At 36.1% G+C, this 20,418-nt stretch overlaps 2 protein-coding genes across 2 annotated transcripts in view; both read left to right on the top strand.

Annotated features, from left to right (window-relative positions):
• Nucleotides 1–20,418, top strand: part of LOC139118616 (alpha-1,2-mannosyltransferase ALG9-like) — a 513,500-nt gene that overhangs the window by 213,991 nt on the left and 279,091 nt on the right. The gene's annotated exons all lie outside the window — the stretch shown is intronic.
• The window catches only part of LOC139118607 (transmembrane protein 164-like), a 56,028-nt gene that overhangs the window by 17,192 nt on the left and 18,418 nt on the right, over nucleotides 1–20,418 (top strand). Inside the window, exons 2-3 of the mRNA XM_070682018.1 lie at nucleotides 11,023–11,139; nucleotides 16,636–16,717. Of these exons, the coding sequence (XP_070538119.1) occupies nucleotides 11,023–11,139; nucleotides 16,636–16,717 (199 nt within the window). The remainder of the gene's footprint in view (nucleotides 1–11,022; nucleotides 11,140–16,635; nucleotides 16,718–20,418) is intronic.

Raw genomic sequence — 20,418 nt, 5'->3', positions numbered from 1 at the left:
ATAGAGATAGAGATAGAGATAGAGAAAGTTCTAATTTCCATTTATGGTTGACTGGTAAGGATAAAATAAAATTACTTTTTGAGGAAAAAAATAGAGTGGTCAATTAAAAGAGTGGTCAAAGTGATAGGGTTTTTATGGTAAAGCTGGGCTGTATAAAGATTCCTCATGTGCTATTTATAGCAATTATGCAATCTGTGTAAACAGTGCAATGAAAGTGTAACATGATTCCTTATAATGCTTTTGATGACCTTGAACTTCTTAAGTTTCAAACCATTGTCTCTTCAGTGTGCTTTCTCTGAGTATGTACAGTCTCAACTTTAACAGAACTCACAATGTTAATCAAAGATATCCACCTTCTTCATCAATACATGTGTCACAAAAGGTTATTCTCTACATAACTCAACAGAGGTCTGTCAACTGTTGAGTTGCTTGTTCTTTCAAAACCGCTGGTCAGACAGCTTTAATATTTAGTTTACTTGTCCGTAGGATGACCTTAGTGAGATAATTTCATACAGTAAGGAAATACTTAATTTTGTATCCATGTCTATAGTAGCTTCAGGGACTTTGGCCCTATGTTTTTTTACTTGAGGGTCCATAGCTGTAACTTTTTATTTTTTATCACTGTTTTTCAGGTTTTTTGTGTGCCAATTTCAAGTTTTCTTTAATGCTTAATTAAAGCATGTTGAAAACCAACAGTATTCAGCTTGTCAGGACGAGAGAACAATACAGTTTACACATGTAGAGGCTGATCGAGTTGACGAGCCAAATGTTTCTCAATATGCTTTTGGGAGTAGAACAAGAAACTGAATTTGACATTAAAAAAACACAAATCCTGAAAAAAACATCAACATTTACAGCTACTTGCCCTTTGAAGAGGTATATCCATACACAGAGTGAAGAGAAAGCAAAATATTTTAACCAATCGTTTTGATAGAAAAGAAAGCATGTAATATGTATCACATCGCAATTTGTTTTGACCAATTAATTGTTTCAATGAAAATAAATTTAGTATGTATCACACAGCAAAATATTTTAACCAGAAAACAAAGCAATCGGTATGAATCATGTAGTTAAACACTGGAAAGCACCTGATACATCCCCCTTTGGATTGTTGATAAGGTATGGCAATGACAGTTTTAACTGACTATGCAAATCTACAAGTGACAACAGTATCCAAGGTTGACAATGCAATGTGGTGTGATTGCAGGTCGCTGAGTCATCAGATTAGAGATAATAAGACCCTGTATCTGTGGTGATTAACCATTCACCTATGGCCTGTGTTGGATTTCTCTTTGTTTTCCATACTGAAGTTTGACCAGGGTGTCAGACAATAAAGAGCAAAAGAGCACTTTGTCACACTGATAGGGATATACTTCTCAGCTTCTTTGCAATTTGCCTTTGTCATGGGATGTGTAATGAATGTAATTTACAAGACATTGTAAAATGTGTTCGTGTTTTGCCTTGTGTCGAATGCTATTGTTGTTAATTGAGGTAATACTTGGTGAATAATAATTACTTGGCAGAAATTTGAATTTGCTTAAATGAGAAAAACAAATTTCAATGCTATTTTGAGAGGAAAAAGGGGGAATTGAGGTTGGGAAGGGGGTAACGGGTGTTCAAATTCTATCAAATTTTGCACACGGTGGAAATGCAATGAAAAAATATTAGTTAAAGTGTTTGGAGATGGGTCGTGTTGTTGAAAATGGATGATTTTAGCTTTGTTTCTAATGGTTTCTGAGTGGCTATGGGATGAAATATTAGTTAAAGTGTTTGGAGATGGGTCGTGTTGTTGAAAATGGATGATTTTAGCTTTGTTCTAATGGTTTCTGAGTGGCTATGGGATGTTTTGTGGGAGAGTCTCACAGACCATATCACAGATGAGTGTATTATTGTTCTTGTGTGTGAACCACAGTTATATGACGCTTCAGTTAAAGAAATCTTCCGCCAGATATGGATTTTTCATTTTGACTGACACGTTTTGACTCAGTATACATGCGCCTTTCTCTCACTGATTTTACCTTGGCCTGTATTTTGTGTGTGTGCACTTGTCGTCATGTTTTTATCACTGACTTGAAAATAAGTTTAGTAATGTTATTTTTTGTTGCCAAATGATCTTTTCTGTGTATATATTGTCAAATGATCACCAAGATAGGTTGCTTAAAATTGCCAAAGAAGTTGTCATAATTTTTCCTGTCAACTAAACACTTTGGTCCAATTTCCCTTCAATTTGCCATCTTATCCCCTTCTTTTACATCACGTTCATGTACAGCCAGCCATTGAAATCATTAGGGTTGTACCACAGTTCGTTCACTCGGTTGATTGTGCATTCTACCTTTAGTGCAATACAATAGGATGCCAGACACTGAGAAGGAATTATCATCTATGTCACAGTTCCTCCATCAAGGGACTGTGTCTGTACCAACAAAGCCTGTTCATTTTATTTGCCATATTCCCTGGGTAAAACATGGAGATAACCATATATTCCAAGAAGGAGTACTAACATGCAAGGTTGGTGACATTGCATTAAGGATCATTAAGTGGTGTCATTACACCCTCGCAGAAAGACAGCATCAGGGAATTCTTATTAATCAGATGCAATTTAAAAAAAAACATGTTTTCTATTCCGTTTTAATCCATTTTGAGCTGTTGAGTCATAAATCTTGGGAACACTCTTACATGTTTTAAATTCTATCTGACAGTGTGTATTACCAGTAAAATATGAAATTAAATGGTGTCGGCTGCCATGTAAATATGTATCTGTAAATTATGATAAGAAATAAATGAAGGTTTCATGTCAGTAAAATAGACCAGCTCATCACTGTGTTATTTACAGTATTTACTGAAAAGGGTTATATATGTTAGCATAGTTTTGCTGTGTCAATATACATGTACCAGTCCAAACTAAAGTTTTGCAATGTGGCATATAATTTGAAACCAGTTATATTGCCGCAAAGCAAAGCACGAGAATACTATCCATAATATTCCAAAGGCACTGACTTTATTGAATGTCTTTTTCCTGTTTTTTTCTGAAAAAATACTGAAAAATTCATATTCAGAAGACAATTTCTTGTAACAGCGGTGTGTATTAATATTGTTTTGAGATATTTCAATGATTAATGTCAGATTCAAACTATTACATGTTACGGGCAGTGAATATAAGACTTATCGTCCAGAATTTCCAAGAGATTGCGTGGACTGCAAATTCATGAAAATCTGCTTCAGTTTCAACCAAATTCAAGTTTTTAAATATGAATTTTAACCCAATCATTGAAAGAGGATTAATTTTAACATTTTGTTTCAGTGTTGTATTGGAAAGATTATTGTTGCTTGAATATTTATCAAAATAATAATTCGTCGTTTGTAATAATAGATTAAATGAATTTGAATAAATCAAATATGTATGCAAATAAAGAAACTAAAAATCCATTAGCCAGCAATTCTAATTTGGAATATGCTATTTTTACATCTGTTTAACCATAGCGGACTTTGTTTTAACCAATACAGTAGCAGATAAGTACTTGTGCTCAAATGCTCTCAAAGTACATACCGGTATATGGCCAAACTGTATGTACAGGATGTGTGACATTTTAACATCGATCACTGATGATGCTATGTACATTTTTGCACAAGGAAAAGTTATTTTTATGAAAGGTGAAAGCTATTGTATGAAGATTTTGAACGTATGACATTTAACTGAACATTTTTACACATTTTACTGTTTCCTGTTATCACTTTACCATTTTGATATTTTCTTAATGGTACTTTTTATCATTGTTGGTTGTAAAAAAATCATAATTTTCCAAATTTCTATTTTCTAAATTATTAAATTGGTTCACTGAACACCAAAATAAGTTATTAAATAATTTTCCAGGTTACCATAGCACAGCTCTATTTCCAGTGAAAAGTCACATTTACGGTTTCTGGAAACCACTTAGTATGTACCGGTAGGCACATTGTATATGTTGACCAATTATTGGCATGATCCACTGTGCCTATGATCTCTGCCGCCATGCAAAGACCATTCACATTTATTGCCTGGTTAACTGCTCCTTGATTTTCCTCATAAAATGTATCCAGACAATTTTCCTTGCCCTCAAAGAGGAGAAATGTATGTGCAATTTCATTTCATTTGACTAGACCAATACACTGAAGACTCTTTCACAGTACTTTAGTTGCTCCCCTGATGATAATATCATTGAAATGATTGCATTTGGTGTTCATGGCTGTATAATCTGACATGCACCAATTCAGTTATTGAGACTGCAGACTCCAGCATCAAGCACACTTGTGTCAGTGGAGTTTGTCTGAAATCTCCTGTAGTGAAACTTGCATCTTTTTCACTTTGTTGATGTTTTTCCCAACTACGCTTTAAATTGTTTCTGTCCAACTGTTACAAAATCTGAATGGTAATAACACACGATTGTATTTCATCACACCTTGAACTTTACTAGTAAAATTACTGACTACTATTGGTTTTGTCATTACTCTGTGTACATATACACTGGAAGAAAGTTCACGTGATGTTATTCTCTCAGAAAGTAACACATAACTGTCAAACTATGTACATACCCCGGTATATATAGAGTTCCACAGATTTATTTCTCACAAGTTTATATAATATTACAATCCTTTATTTCAACATTGTCCCCCTAGTCTAAAGATCTTTACATGCCTTTGCCTTCTTTACAGACCCAATTGATTTGTAACACCTGTGACCATCATCTTATCATGATCAATCTAAAAAAAATGACATTTTAGACTTTTATTCGAACAGTGGTTGCAGTCTCTTATATCAAAGCTCAAGAAATACAGCTCACATTCCTTCTCTCAGTTTCAAGTTCAGCATATTTGCTAAAAGAAGAATAAGCAGAATATAGAACAAAACTTAGTGGTAGTTCAAACATTACAATCACTCAATGTCGCTACATACTGTATGTGAACTTTATGCTGTTTGTGAAATACAGTATGTTCATCTATTCCACAAATTTTGTCAAAATACTCAGTATTTGACTGGTCAATGCAGTCAGTATACATACATGTATGTGTAGTTTCCAATGTTTAATATTCATGAAAATTCAATTTCAGTCCAGAATCATTCTGTCAAATCACAGTGACATCACATATTTTGTAAAATATTAATTCTTTTTGTAAGAATGGCAGTTTATATGGCAACATACTTTGGGGTAAAGAAATAACAAACGTTTTTCCGGTATTGAAAAATAATGAAAATATCATTAGAAGTTACAGCTACTCTCCATTGATGAAGTTTTGGGTAAAAAGTAGCATAGCCGGAGCAGGAGACGAGTTCTTTACTTGTCTACGGATATTTCTTTTCATTTAAATAATGAAGTATGAGAAAAGCTGACTGTGGTCTCTCATTACAATCAGCTGGGAGCAGTGATTAGGATGCACAAGGCTGGGCTAATCTTATCTTGTGTGGCCAGATAGCTTGGAGCCAATAGATATTTGAAACTTGCTAACATACATGTAGCCTCTACAGTACATGCTGGCAACTTGTTGAAAAAGTCAACCTATTGCATTAAAGATTTGTAGACTATCACATCCATAGGCTAAGAAAATCCATTAAAAATATGTAGGATTCAACATCAGTATGTTCTCAATAGGTTATTTTTATTGTTAATTGTCATTTTGCTGTTGCCTTTTCCTCTATGGGTAGCTATACTGTGGAAATGATCAGCAGACCAAGTATTTCTAATTTTCGAATGAGCATTTGGATCACCTGTAGCAGACCTGTTGATACCGGTATATATCTCCCTTGCGTGGTACATATCTATGCCCCATACCAGGGTGTACATATGTTTACTCATTCAATTACCGTCTGTCAGTCGTCAAAATTGAGAGTTTTCTATTTTTTGTCAGATTTTACATCCCTGGCAGTATGCTATATCTTGGTGCACGTGTGAAACCTGTGCCAGCTTACAGGTGTCAGTCGAGTTTATTTATGGTGTGAAACATATTTTGAAAAGACATTATTTTGTCCAAAATATCAATATGCAAGTTTTAGATTAAAGAGAAAAAAATCGTGGTGAACATTTAATGTGACAATATCATGGACTTTATTCTACCCACGCGTCAGTTCCGTGTGAGAGTTCAATACAGTGTCACATCTATAACAAGCATCTATAAAATTTAATGGTACTCCCTGCTTGTGGCGCCAATAACTGCCTTTTCCAAAGTGAAACTAGATTAGTTTGGATTACATGTATCGGGAAAGTTTGGTGACAGACAGATTAGTATTCCCTGCTATGTTTTTCTTTAGCCCTGAGGTTTTGGAGAGGATGGATTGGATGCACAGGTGAACAATACTCTCTCCTGTTTCATTTCCCATGAGGCTGGTTATCCAGGTACCTACCCTATGCTTTGCCATCAAGCTCTAAGATGCCTAAACCAGACGAGTATCCCCTCACTTAAATTAAGTCAAGTTGAACGTAGGTTTTGAATCCAGTGTTTAGTATTTTGTCTTAGTCATAATAAAAAATTAAGAGGTAGAATAGCATCATGTATGGAATAATGATGTACTTGAAAATTGAAATAATTGCACTTCTGTGTGAGTTTGTAAAATTTGTGTTAGTCCACCGCATCTGAACTTTGTGTTGATAGCCTAACAATTCTATCTGATCACAATGCGCACTCTATAGTTTGATAAGGTTAACTTTTACATGCAAAATGTAAGCTAGTCAACAAAGTCCAATATCTGAAATTGTCAATATGCACAGGTATAATTATCAGCAATCATCCAATGTTGTGCAGAATTTTTCCAGGCAAAGTCCATCATCAGATTGGGACATGGTCCTGGTAAAATGCTTGTTAAGGTTTGTATGTACCATACAGTAGATGAAATTCTATTCCTCTTTAGAGCAAGCATAAACAGATGTTTACCCAACAGGTAGATTCTATCAATTGTCATTAACTTAGGAGGTCCAGTGGGGTCCACTGTTAGGGATAGGAACCTCTAGGAAGACCATTGTGGTTAACTCCCAGTGTTGTCCATTGTATCTAATGTCATTCCAATAGTGTGAACAGATTTGACCATCCTGTGTTCCACATCTGTCTTTTATCATTGAACATTGCACAGTAAGTATTTATCAAAAATATATTTATCAAACTGGATGCAGGCTTTCTGGAAAAATAAAAGAATTACATAATTCAGAGAATTTTGCAAAATAAATTCAGAAATGTCTCCATTGTATCATAGATGTATCACAGACACTGTGTTCAAGAAAGTCTATCTAATTAGCTTCTTTTGAAATGAGTTCTTGAAAAAGCATTAACTGGATCATATTTCTAACCATCTTCAATGTGAAATGTAGCAATCTTTACTATTGTGCACTGCAAAAAATATGTTTTTTGACTTCTGACATCAGCCTGCCAACTAAAATGCAGATCTACAATGTCACATACTGCTTCTGTGATTTGACAAATGAAGGTTCACATATCGTTCTGTCTTTTGTCTGGCCAGGAATACTCCTTTCAGCTGAACAGTGGAGTCTTTTGAAATCTATTCTAATAATAGGACCCTGAATGCAAATTGTCACTGGGTTTGCAATATGGGACATTGAATCACTTGGTACAAAAAGAGATTCATGTACAATAAGAGAGCTGTTCCTCTTCTAGAAATGTCTTGTGTTTCAAATCATTTCCTCAAATCAAAAGAGGAAACATGATAGAGGGAATCGGTGCTCATCAAACTTGTCTATGTCAGATTTTATTTTGAATTTCCACATCATGATTTAGAAATGAGTCGCTTGTGTCATCTTTCTTCATGTACCCAGACAACTCTATCTCAATAATGGCAGCAGGCATTGGGAACATTTAGAATAAAAAGAACATAGCATGGTATAATAATATATAATTTTGACATGTGTTCGATTTTTACAACAAAAGTGGAAATTATTTTATGTACTTTTGCGTCTTTGCATAAAAAAGTAGTGCACGCAAGCTAAGCCAACCCCTGAACTTTAAAAATAAAATTACCAGGATATGCTGCTTCGTGCTAACATGTTGCCCTAAAAATAGCAAAACAATATACATAGAATTATCCAGATACAAACTGCGGGCACACATTGTCAAGAAATAACATTAGAGTCAGCAGAATCAATGAGATGAATCTACCTGTATAACCTCTACCAAATTGAGTAACCAAAAGGTAGAAATTCAAATTCAATAAAAATGCCAGGAAATAGATGCTGAAATTAAATGTCAATGCGGGCAAGTACCCTTACAAGTTCTACATCAATTTGGAACCACATCAATAAAATATGAACAAGAAAAATTACTAGGTAAGATTTGCATTTTGATGTACCTGATATGGTTACTGTAGTACATTTCTTGTGTATCAGTGCATTCTGTGAAGAGCTCAGAGGTGAATTGATAGATTGTGCTAATGTGATAGACGGTGTTTTACATCCCATCTACTCCTTCCCGCTGGCACTTCCATCAGATGTATGTAGTGTTAAAAGTTTTCTGTCTGCAGATGTGACAAGCTCTGTCCACAGCAAGGCAGACATTTCTTATTGAATGATAATCACCCAAGAACTGTGATGGTTCTCTTCAGCAAATGGAGTGTCACTTTTCATTGCTTTAGTACCTGAGTAAAGCCAGTGTATGCCTCGTTCAGTAGCATTTTATTGAACTTAGTTAGCTCATCTCCAGATTATTTGTGGAAAACTATTTGTAAGCCAGATTTCTTTTATTTTTTCCTGTCAATTATTGTCTTTAAATACAAAAAATTAACATCTAACATCCAAGTTCTGCATCCAAAGTTTGATTGGTTTTTTGTCCAAAATGTTTAATACTAGCGACTTTTTCTAACAAAATGCCAGAAAAGTTAATCTTCCAGTACTTTCTGTGGCCTAGTACACATTTATACAAGCGTACTTGATGTTCCAACCTGACATTGCAAATGGAATCTAAAAGTCTATCCAATTTCTGTTATACGTCATTTATCTATATTAGGTTATGATATTGACAAATGTGATCGTGAAGGTAGTTTGTACAAGCTCAGGTATTACAAAGGTGGTTTGCCAATCATTGCCACTGCAAACCTTCAAGGCTTATCAGGAACAGAAATCAATTTATGATCAAATTTCATCTCCCAGGATAAGAAGTGATGTCTCTCAACTCTATTGTGAAACCTGCCATGGTAAACATAACTTGTTAAAGGGCCAGTGCAGTATCGATGGCATTCCTGAAACACATTGGGCAATATATCTTCCTGATTGCTGGGAGCATTCAGTGGATAAATACAAACATAGGCCCTTGGTTAGTGTTGAATTGTATGGGCCCAGTATTCCTAAGTCTTGTGACATCATTTTATTTTTAGTCAGGAGGTTGGACAGTTACGCCCCCGTTACGGTACACATGTTTCTGACAGTGTATGAGAAAGAGCGTTCCAGTTTAACAATGGATTCCCAATAACCTCAGCCTTGCTGATATACACAAAGTAGATGAGTGAAAGTGTTATGCTTCCGACATGTGTGTCGTATATTTCAATTGAGATTGGATGATGAATGTGTGTATCTGTAATAAAATGGAATGAGAGCTGTGTTGTATGAGTGTGATGTGAGCTTTTCAACGTAAAACATGTTTTGTAGACATCCCAGATAGACTCACAACAGTACATTAGTGATTTCTTTACTGAAATAGATGTTGAAAAATGATTATGACCAAATATTGCAGTTGAAAATCATTACGGTAACTGTAATAATAGAAACTAACCTAAGACCTGACAGTAATGATTCATGATGTCCACAGGCTGGCATGCATTGTGTAAAGCTATTAGTCCAATGCCATTGTATTTGGTGTACCATGTACTCAGCATTAATCTGTTTCAAGGCCAGTACACCAGGTACATTTCTGTTGACAAACAACACTGGTATCTGCCCCAAACTGGCCATTGTAGGCAAATTAGATGACAGCATTAAGGAAAGATACTGCCCACAACTTGAATGTACCGGTAGTAGCGGTACTAATAGTACATCCGGTACATAGACGCAAGGCCACAAAAAGATATACCGGTATGGTACACCCATGATGTCATCAACACAGTAAAACAATCTCTAAATCCAGTGTCCACTCAGATACTTTCCCATGTTAAATTCTTATGTCATTGTCATCCCCCTTGTTCATGCCATCCTGGATGCAAATAACTCTTCTCTGTTGGACAGCTTAGGGTAGTTCATGCTGTGAGAAAGACTTGAATATTCACTCAAACCTCCCTCAAGCAAGCTTTCAACCATTTTCAAATCAAGAATAAAAATTGGTGCTCACTGCGCAAACTTTGTACCAGAGAAACAAATTACCTAATATTTACCGATATTTGAAATTCAAAATGGCCGCCACCCCTGTGTTATCTTTATGGGAGAAAGTAACATTCCCACTTTAGACAAAACTAGGCCTGTTTAACCCTTTTCCTACCAAGTCCATATTTCACCATCAGGTCAAGATGGTTGAAATTAATGAAACACAACATATTCCATATGGTATATATAACATACTGTACATTTGAAGGCTGTTGAAAACATAATACTGTAAAGTTGATTTTTTTTGGACAAAAGATGCTATAACATACCAAGCCAAGTGGGTGAAAATACGTCATGTTTTGGCTCAATACCGCTTTTTACTGACTTGGCTGATGGGGAAGTGATACAGTTATTACTGTCTGGTAGGAAAAGGGTTAAACTTCATTTGCTGCATAAGCTTCAAGATGAGCGCCTACAACTTACAAGTGGTAGGCCAAAAGAATAATAATTGTAAAAATTTGAGAGTTTGAATATCAGTCTCGGAGGCTACCTTATTAGCACAATTTTTGTATCTATTTTCCTTAGGTTACCCCAATTCTGCAGATTTAGATGTGTAAGATGCTATTTAATACGGCATCATCATCATACAGTCACAGGTATGCAAATTGTATAGATACAGTTCGGATATGATGCCATTCATCAAGGTGTACGTCATGAAATTTCTTTGAATTTACCACCAATGTGTCTCTTTCTATTTCAGATCTATTTACTGGCAGCACCTCCCAGCAAAGCAGTACTAGTTATATTTCGATTGCATCTATCAATGTTAAGTGGTGCACTATTAGCTATCATATTTCCTGTTGTTAATACAAGATTGGTAAGTATCATGGTAACATTGAGAACCACAGACATGATGATGATTTTTGAATTTCTCACAATTTCGGGACTTTTTCAACCATTACTATTTGAGTTCAAATGTGTCAGTTCAATTCTCAACTCCTGGCTTGCAGTCTCACTTTTTTGGCTATCATTTGCTATACATGTTTATAGCATTAGGAATTGTTGGGATTAGTTTGCCTGTCTTGTATGTATTATGTCCACCAAAATATCTTTGACATCTCAAACTCTGGTATGTTTTTCCATATCTTCAACAAATCAGACATCTTTCGGTCAGTTTTTCTCGAATTTCATGTAGGGACCACGCACAGTAACTTCTCATTGTGTGCATTAATTTGTTCGGTAACAAGATCCAATATGGCTGCAATGCAGAAACTTTCTTCTGGCTGTGAAATTTTCATGGCCAGAGCTGTTGTACATACATTTAAGGATGGCTCTCTCCTGATGAAGCAGAATGACATACTAATCCATTTAATAGCTGTATAAATCGATACATTTGTGAGGCAGCAACCATATGGTTTTTCAAGTCCCACCTAGTAATACATGTAACTATACCAATTTGTTTGACATTTCGCTGAAGGAAATACAGGAAAGATTACAAATGTCTGGCAGCTACCTAAGATTCTTATTGCAGTTCATTGTTCTCAAAGTTCCTGTCTACAAATGACTAATATTCATAATTAATACAAGACAAAGTCACTGATATAAAGAGAAGTTCTTTTCTCACATGTTTCTTCAGTCAACAGTCAGGACAAAGGCACAATTATTTTCACCAGTGTAGGCATGGATCTTAAATGATTGTTAACCCTTTTCCTGCCAAGTCCATATTTCACCACCAGGTCAAGATGGTTAAAATTAATGAAACACAACCTATTCCATATGGTGTATTTTAACATAATACTGTACATTTGAAAGCTAGTGAAAACATAAATACTGTAAACCTGATTTTTTTTGGACTAAAGATGCTATAACAGACCGAGCCAAGTGGGTGAAAATACGTCATGTTTTGGCTCAATACCGTTTTTACTGACTTTGCTGATGGGGAAGTGATCTGTCTGGCAGGAAAAGAGTTAATGGAAAGGACTAGTATTGTTAAGTCCTCAATCTCAGAGCTATTTTATAGAATTATCATCTGTTACCATGTAAACCATCTGTTTTAGGGCAGGGCTCACCCGTTATTCTGGTACATATACTAGTAGGACAGCCATACTTGTATCCTTGAAAAAAATGGCATGGACAAATTTTCACTTGCAATTTTCAGCTATAGATACACAAATATCACCATGGTACCGCAACTGTCAAAAAGTGTTTGCAGGAGATTATACCTAATCACCTTAAGCTTTATGAAAAATTGCATTGTGGTCAGTGTGATGGGTTGATCCACCCACAGGGAAGTAGGGATGAATGCTACTCCCTTACGGTGCCTTGTTACTGCAGAGAGGCAGATTTGCCATTCATAGCATCAGTACTGTATTAACAACTGCCGCCTCCCACTCCATACTCCGTCTGAATATCAACACAATTCTATTTCATAAGAAAGCTGGGCCTAAGCCCCTAGATAATGCAAAATAAAAAATAGGAAACTCAGCTTCTTATTCCCACAAAGTCTCCCATACAACATTTCCTTTCACTTGAAATCATTGGACGTGAATATTTTTATCGCTCTTCTTATAAGTTGAGATATTAGCATGTTTAAGGTGATGAATAGCCAAGTCTTGTCAAAATCAAGCCTAAACATTGATTTCTAGACCACAAGAGACAAGCTGCCTTCCCTCCATCCCAAAACCATGGCTTAAGTTCAGTGGACATCAATTATTCACTAAGCTCCGTAAATGTCAGTGAACGAGGGTTTGATTCTAAAATTCAGTGTGTAGAATTATTCCATCACCTGGAACATTTTATCTCAAAGGTTAGCCCAGCTAGATATGATTGATTGCTCCTGGCTTATCTAGCTCTGATCAACGTACCACTAGAAAATTTATGACAAAGCTAATATCAATGGAATATCCTGCAAAATTTTTCCATTCAAATGGGATGTCAAAAAGAGAAATCTGTAAAAAGAATATGTTAAGAGCTGACTTTCTGTATTGTCGATATAAGTACAGACAAAGAATTCCTAAAAAACTCGCATGATTTTGTGAGATCACGGTTTGAAGACAGTGTGTACCTCCAAGACATGCCTACTCTAATTCAATTTATCTAAAGTAGCATCTTGGGATACCTCATTAACGAAATGGATTCAAAGAATTATGCGTTTACCCAGAATGCACTCCTAGGAGGCTTGATGCAAGACTCAAGTGGTTGAGTGGCATCAAGGTAGAGGACTACCCATGGCCAGTGCTGTGTCAGTCAATGCCATTGATTTGCATAAATGCAAGAATAGATCATTATAATGCTGTCGTTTTTTTTGAAACTTTCAAAAAGGGCTCTAAAATAAGCCAGTATCATTTCGGTATTTGAGGAAAAATTTAACTCTTTGTGGTAAGTGTATTCGTGCTGTTATGGTATACTAGGGCAACAATGTAAGAGGGAACTGTAAAATTGTTACCATAGTTTCCAAAGCAGTTACCTTTGTTCCCAAGCTTTGACAAAAGTCTCTCTGTGATATTTTAGTATCATTAATGTGCTGACGAAGTGACAGATTGTGTAGTCCAAAGAGGGGAGTCAGTTCAACCAAAAGCAGAAGTCTTTGGTTGAAGAATGGAGCACATAAAAAAACAGTGACAAAAATGGTAGAGGATACTCAAAAGTGTGTTCAAGTGGACAGAAATTCTGCGCAAGCACACTTTTGTGTCTCCTCTACTGTAACTGACAGACTTATCAAGTCAGTATTCACACTAACACTTGCTCTTCAACATCACATGTGATGTATTAAAATCAGTTTCATTCAAACCTCACAAAGTCAGGTCATTAGGAGTAAATTTCATCCTACAGATCTAGATGTGTGTCCCTGAATTGACAATGTCATCATTAGTGATTTGTGTACACAGGAGTGTAGAATACAAAGAGCAACTTCCCCTACATTGTATCTCAAGTTCTTCGAAGAATTCATCTACATCAAGAAGGGAAAATGTCATGTGAAAAGAAAAGAAAGGTGGCAAATTGTTGCCAGAAGCCTTCAAAAATAAATTTTGTAGAGCTGAGTATCATTCAAGTTTTCTTCAGCTTGAAGAAAGGTCAAACTTGTACTCTCGATAATGAAGAGGCTTGATCTCAATTCAATAGCAAATTAAATCCACTTCATGCTGGTTAATTGTAGATTTGTTATGGAAATCATAAATCTACCATGTAGAGAAAATATCAAACACGAACAAACATGCATAATAAAGGAACAGTCATCTCTGGTCAATTAATGATTCAACAAAGACAATGTCAGATTTCAGCTCCGTATGTTAGCTTTTCCTGCTGGCCTGCCAAGAATACCAAGCTGTCATTTATATAGGCAGTGCTCTTGTGTCCAAAATAATTGTAAAAAAGTAGACAATGAAAATGATTTGAAGAAGAAAGACACCACTCTGGAATTCTGACTTTGATATATTCCTCCTCCACAGATGAAGTGCTTCTCAGATCAGTGCTAGAGGGACATAACACAGCAAGATGTTTCATATCTTCATAGAAAAACCTTGAAGTCTATTCTTTGTGAATTCTTGAATATCAGATATGTGTGGAAGTCTATAATGCAATAGAGGTGTAAAGAATGTTTCCCAGCCTGTTTTCTAATCACTGTGAAAATGTGAAAAATCTGAGGTGTATTCCTCTTGGACTTCACCTTAAGGTAGAACACGCCTCAGGACAGATATTTGGACTCTCAAACTTTTACAATTCTTTTCTGATATACCATATGTGGGGGTTCATTTTTAAGCTCTTGGTGTAAGAAAACTTTTCATCGGCTTAGTTTTTTGAAATTTGAAAATTTTATTTCTCTCCATAGAGTTAACGCAGGGATGAGAGCCATTTTGAATTTTTAATATCGGTAAATCTTGGGTTATTTGTTTCCCTAGTGCCAAATTTTGCATGGTGACCCCCGGTTTTTAGTCCCCACGGACACCGTCCGGGGGGACTTATAGGTTTGGTCATGTCCGTGTGTGTGTCCGTGCGTCCGTGCGTCCGTTCACGCAGATATCTCAGAGATGCCTGGACGGTTTCATTCAAACTTGGTACAAGGATTACTTCATATGTCATACAGATGCACGTTGATTTGTTTTGTGATACGATCCAATATGGCTGCCAGGCGGCCATTTATTACGATTTTTTCATGTACAGAGCCATAACTCAGGCATGTTTCAACTGATTTTATTCAAAGTTGGTACAAGGACATTGACCAATGTCATAGATATGCACGTCAATTTATTCTGTGATACAATCCAATATGGCCGCCGTGCGGCCATTTTGTTACGATTTTTTCATGTACAGAGCCATTACTCAGGCATGTTTCAACACATTTTATTCAAAGTTGGTACAAGGACATTGACCAATGTCATAGCTATACATATCAATTGTTTTGTGATACGATCCAATATGGCCGCTGTGTGGCCATTTTATTACGATTTTTTCATGTACAGAGCCATAACTCAGGCATAACTCAACCGATTTTATTCAAACTTGGTAAAAGGACATTGACCTGTGTCATGCACATGCACATTGATTTGTTTGTGATACGATCCAATATGGCCGCCGTGTGGCCATTTTATTACATTTTTTCATGTCCAGAACCATAACTCCATGTATCAAGGCGAATTTATTCAAAGTTGGTACAAGGAGATTGACTAATGTCATACATATGTACATTAATTTGTTTTGTGATACGATCCAATATGGCTGCTGTGCGGCCATTTTGTTATGATTTTTTCATGTACAAGCCATAGCTCAGGCATATCTCAACAATTTTAATCAAATTTGCTACAAGGACATTGACCTATGTCATACATATGCACATTTATTTGTTTTGTGATACGATCCAATCCGGCCACCGTGTGGCCATTTTATTACGATTTTTTCATGTCCTGAACTACAACTCAGACATGTATCAAGCGAATTTATTCAAAAGTATTTTATCACAGACCTAATGAAGAGGACTTTATGCTCTCTGAGGACCTGTAATCAAAGTACCCATTAACAAGTGGGGACTGTGTCATCAACGATGACTGTTATAATCGCTTTTGAAAGAGAATGGTTAAAAGCCTTCCTTACGGAAGTTTAAGCAAAAATTTTAGTCCTTCACTTTCTAGGTGCATACTACCATAAGTAGGAAAATCAAACACTGAACGTCAACACGATAGAGACTTGAGACAAGGAAGTAGAGCTCATGATTTTATTCAGTTTATGCCGGTTAATTGTTCACTCATGGTTTTATCATGCTAAATCATGGTACATGCCAAAATGCTAAATGCTAAATAGTAGTACATGCCAAAGAAAAAATGCATGTTGTGAATTATAGAATGATTGTAATATTAATATTTTCTGTTCTGTTTTACAGCTGCCATTTGAAACAGAAGTGTATTGGTTACAACATATCTTGATTTATATAATAATTCCACCCTACCTTATGAAATGTGGAGGTAAGAATATTATTAACTTTTAATACTTCTGAAAACATTGCACAGTTCTTGGATATGAATGTTGCCAGTCGCCTCCAAGCTGGATTGACATGCCACTGGCTCAAGAAATGTTTACATATTATACGCACTGTATGGGGTAGACACAGAAAGTTTGAGAAATTCCTGAATTTCGACTCAAAGACTCGAAGTAAAAGGACACACTTGTTATTGTATATTTTCCTTTTGTATGTAAATAACTTCAACTTTGGGTAGAATGGTCCTCGAAGCAGAAAGTTAAAAACCTTCGCTCAACTGAGGAACTTCAAACCATTCTCTTTCATAATCAGGAATAAAAATCTGGTCTCCTTGTCAGTGGTGAATCAGTTTTACTTGGAAGCCACACTGTGTTTAATAACTTCATGGTTTGTACAACATTCTGTTCATGATGTGACTTTTGCAACATAGTTCCATGCAGATCAGAGATCTCATGTTAGAAGACACACATCAATTTTGTTGTCACTCGTTATGTTTTTATGATAACAGAAGCAAGAGCTTTGCAATTTGAAAGTAATTTGCTATCAATTGATTGTTTTGGAATTATTTGTAGTGAGTCATGCCATTTCATTAGTGTCTCCTCATTCATTACTTGTGTGTCATTCAAGGCATTCATGCTTGGTTTTCAAAAATATTTTCATCAAAAATGCATCATTCAATTAAGCTCTCCTAGTACTTTGATAAACACTGCAAGACTTTTGGAGACTTTTGCTTGTACGTTATTTCATGCAATGTGAAGTACTTGTTGTTTTCATCAGAAATACAGCACATTTCATTACAGCATTCGTTGTACTGTGGTACACATTACTAAATGTAGCAAGACTTTCCTCACACATTGAGGCAGTTATGAAAACTTACAAAATTACCTTAGCTGGTACCTTATTTCATGCAATGTGAATTTCTTGAATGTTGCTTTTATCAGAAATGCATATTTCATTACAGCACTCCTAGTACTATGGTACATACTGCAAGACTTAGGGAGACTTTCTTTACACACAGTGATACAGTTAAAAAAAATTACAAACACCTTTGATGGTACTTTATTTTACCAAATGTGAATTACATGTAACCCTTTCAGGCCTGACTTTCTGGTAAGTTACCAGAACTACCCCTATATACCGGTATAGAGGTTTAGGCCTGACAGGGTTAATTACTTGTTGTGTAGGCTGACATGCAAGAGACATAACCAAATAGGGCTGTGGATAATTAAACCACGCACACAGTGAACGCAACGTCTGTGTTTAGGGGGGCAGGGGGTTTGGCTATATTTCGATTAGCGTGCGCAAAAATTGAACTACAAGTTTTCCTATCGCAACATCTCGCTACACGTTTTTCTGCATTACAAAATATCACGCTACGTTGTTTGGCGTGTACCAAGCCAGTACGGCACCGGCGCTACACCAGCATTCTTTTGACATACATGTGAATCAGTGCACGAGTAAAATAACGTAACAATCGTTTTGGATACACAGTATCATTTTATTCTATTGGTTGTGTTATTGCTGAGTTGGCGCTGAACAGAGATTGATTTTAAAGGGAGTAGGGGGGGGGGGGGGTGTCGGTAGAGTATGCATGATTTCATAGCAACGTAATTACCAATTGTTGGATGCAGATACAGAATGAGGCTTGGTTGAATTTTTACACTTCCAAACTTTCGCTTAGGGGAGGGGGGAGGGGGGTTGAGGCTAAACGCACTTAGTTTTGTTTACCGCGCGCATGTTTTAATTATCCAGGGCCCCTTAACAGCCCCTGATCCGTAACTCTTGTCCAACCAGGCAATATTTTCAAGTGCTAATGCATGAAATGTTTATCAACGCCAACGATGCATGTGGATGAACAGTTGACCCTTTCACCATGATGGTTTGGCCCAAACCTATCATTATGAGTGGTGATTGTGGACCTGTTTACTAAGAGCAGGGGTGAACAGCTAAATGAAACTAAGAAATATGTATCTACTTCATTTGCCAATGCTAGCGAATAAAGTGCTCTATTCCAGTGGGAAAGTATTTGCTGATGATATGCAAGTGGAAGGCCATATTGTGACCGTATGTTAGTATGAGCATACACTTACATATGGGATCTAGCATATCCAAATATCAGGATATCTAGGATAAGCCAGCACCACAGTACTAGCTAAGTACACTTGAAAAGAGCATGCAAGCCTGTGCACGTACATAATACCAGCTTACACATGTGCAACGATAACATTCCTTCTGCTGGACAAAAAAGTACAAATAGGTATTTTCGCTTTTAGCCATGTATACCGTAAATATTTGGGGCAGATATCCGGAGCTTTGGACTGGGCCACGGACATCATCCTGAGTGTAATGATGTACACCGCCTTGCTGCAGTGGTTCTCACACCTTTGAAGCAGAGCATTCTGCCATGTAGCAATCAATACCCTTGTTTTCAGCCATACAAATTGGGCACATGGCAGGCAGAAGGCTTTGAAAACTGGGATGAATATATATATATATATATATTATATATATATATATATATATATATATATATATATATATATATATATATATAATATATATATATATATATATATATATATATGTATATATATATATATAATATTTACAGATTCATTCACAGCTTCTGCAGGAACTGGAAAGGAACATTGTGACAGCAAATGAGGGCCTTGTACAGTACGTACTGTATGCCATATGACAAGCTGTATATTATGTCTCTTATGAAAAATGTTCTATAGAATTCAATAGAGTTCTATGGAATCTTGTTTTTCCATAGAGTTCTATAGAAAATGGGACCAAAACTCTATAAACTTCTGTGAAACTTCTATAGATAGCTATGGAATATAATCTGTAGAACTCTGTAGAGGTCTATAAAGTCTTTTTCGTAAGGGACATGTACAAACTACAATAGAAGGAAGCTGTTATTTTTATCTTTATGTCATAACAAACAAGGCCTCACATATTTGTAGCACACCTCTGTCCAACTCAACAACACATTGCAGTTTTCCCTGTTATTTTTATAACACACATTAAGAGAGGAATTTTATCCGCCAGTACAGACTGTATGGCTCTGTTTGGCTAACATGTATGGCCTCACCATATGCGCATCCCTGCAGCTGCCGATTACAATTACAAAGATGTGAGAGTATTCCTTTCTTTCTACATCTGCTCAACTCCCAATGATTTCAAATATAACTTTCCCAGATGTTTTCCGATCGTTTTTGTTGAACAGTGTGTGCAATTCAAGCTTGCTCAGAAAACTGCATTTGTCAAACCCACTTTAGATTCTATTTTCAATATTTTTATTTAAGAAAACGAGGCTTTGCACATTTCTTCTTCTCCATAAAAGGATGTTGATTTCAGAAATAAAGTATCAAGTAGCGTTTGGAACACTGGGCAGTGCATTCTGTGGGCAATATTACTTTTGACAAATCTGCGCTGAAATTCAGTTGTAAGCCATACCATTTCAGACAAAGATATGAAAGCTATGTGGCAAGTTTAACACAAAGCATTTTTGGGAGGAAAGTATTTTAAAAACGGGCAAAAATGATTGAAAATATATCACAGGATACAGCAAATGAAGCTGTAACTTAATATACTCTGGACACACACTCCATTTCTGGGTTATACACAACATGTAGATGCAATTCTCTTACCAAATGACTAACAAAACACTGTTTCCCAGTC

This window comes from Ptychodera flava, chromosome 19 (genome assembly GCF_041260155.1).
Source record: "Ptychodera flava strain L36383 chromosome 19, AS_Pfla_20210202, whole genome shotgun sequence".
NCBI classification, from domain to species: domain Eukaryota; kingdom Metazoa; phylum Hemichordata; class Enteropneusta; family Ptychoderidae; genus Ptychodera; species Ptychodera flava.
Note: the sequence above shows the minus strand (reverse complement) of the source record. Positions and strands in the feature narration are given on the sequence as shown.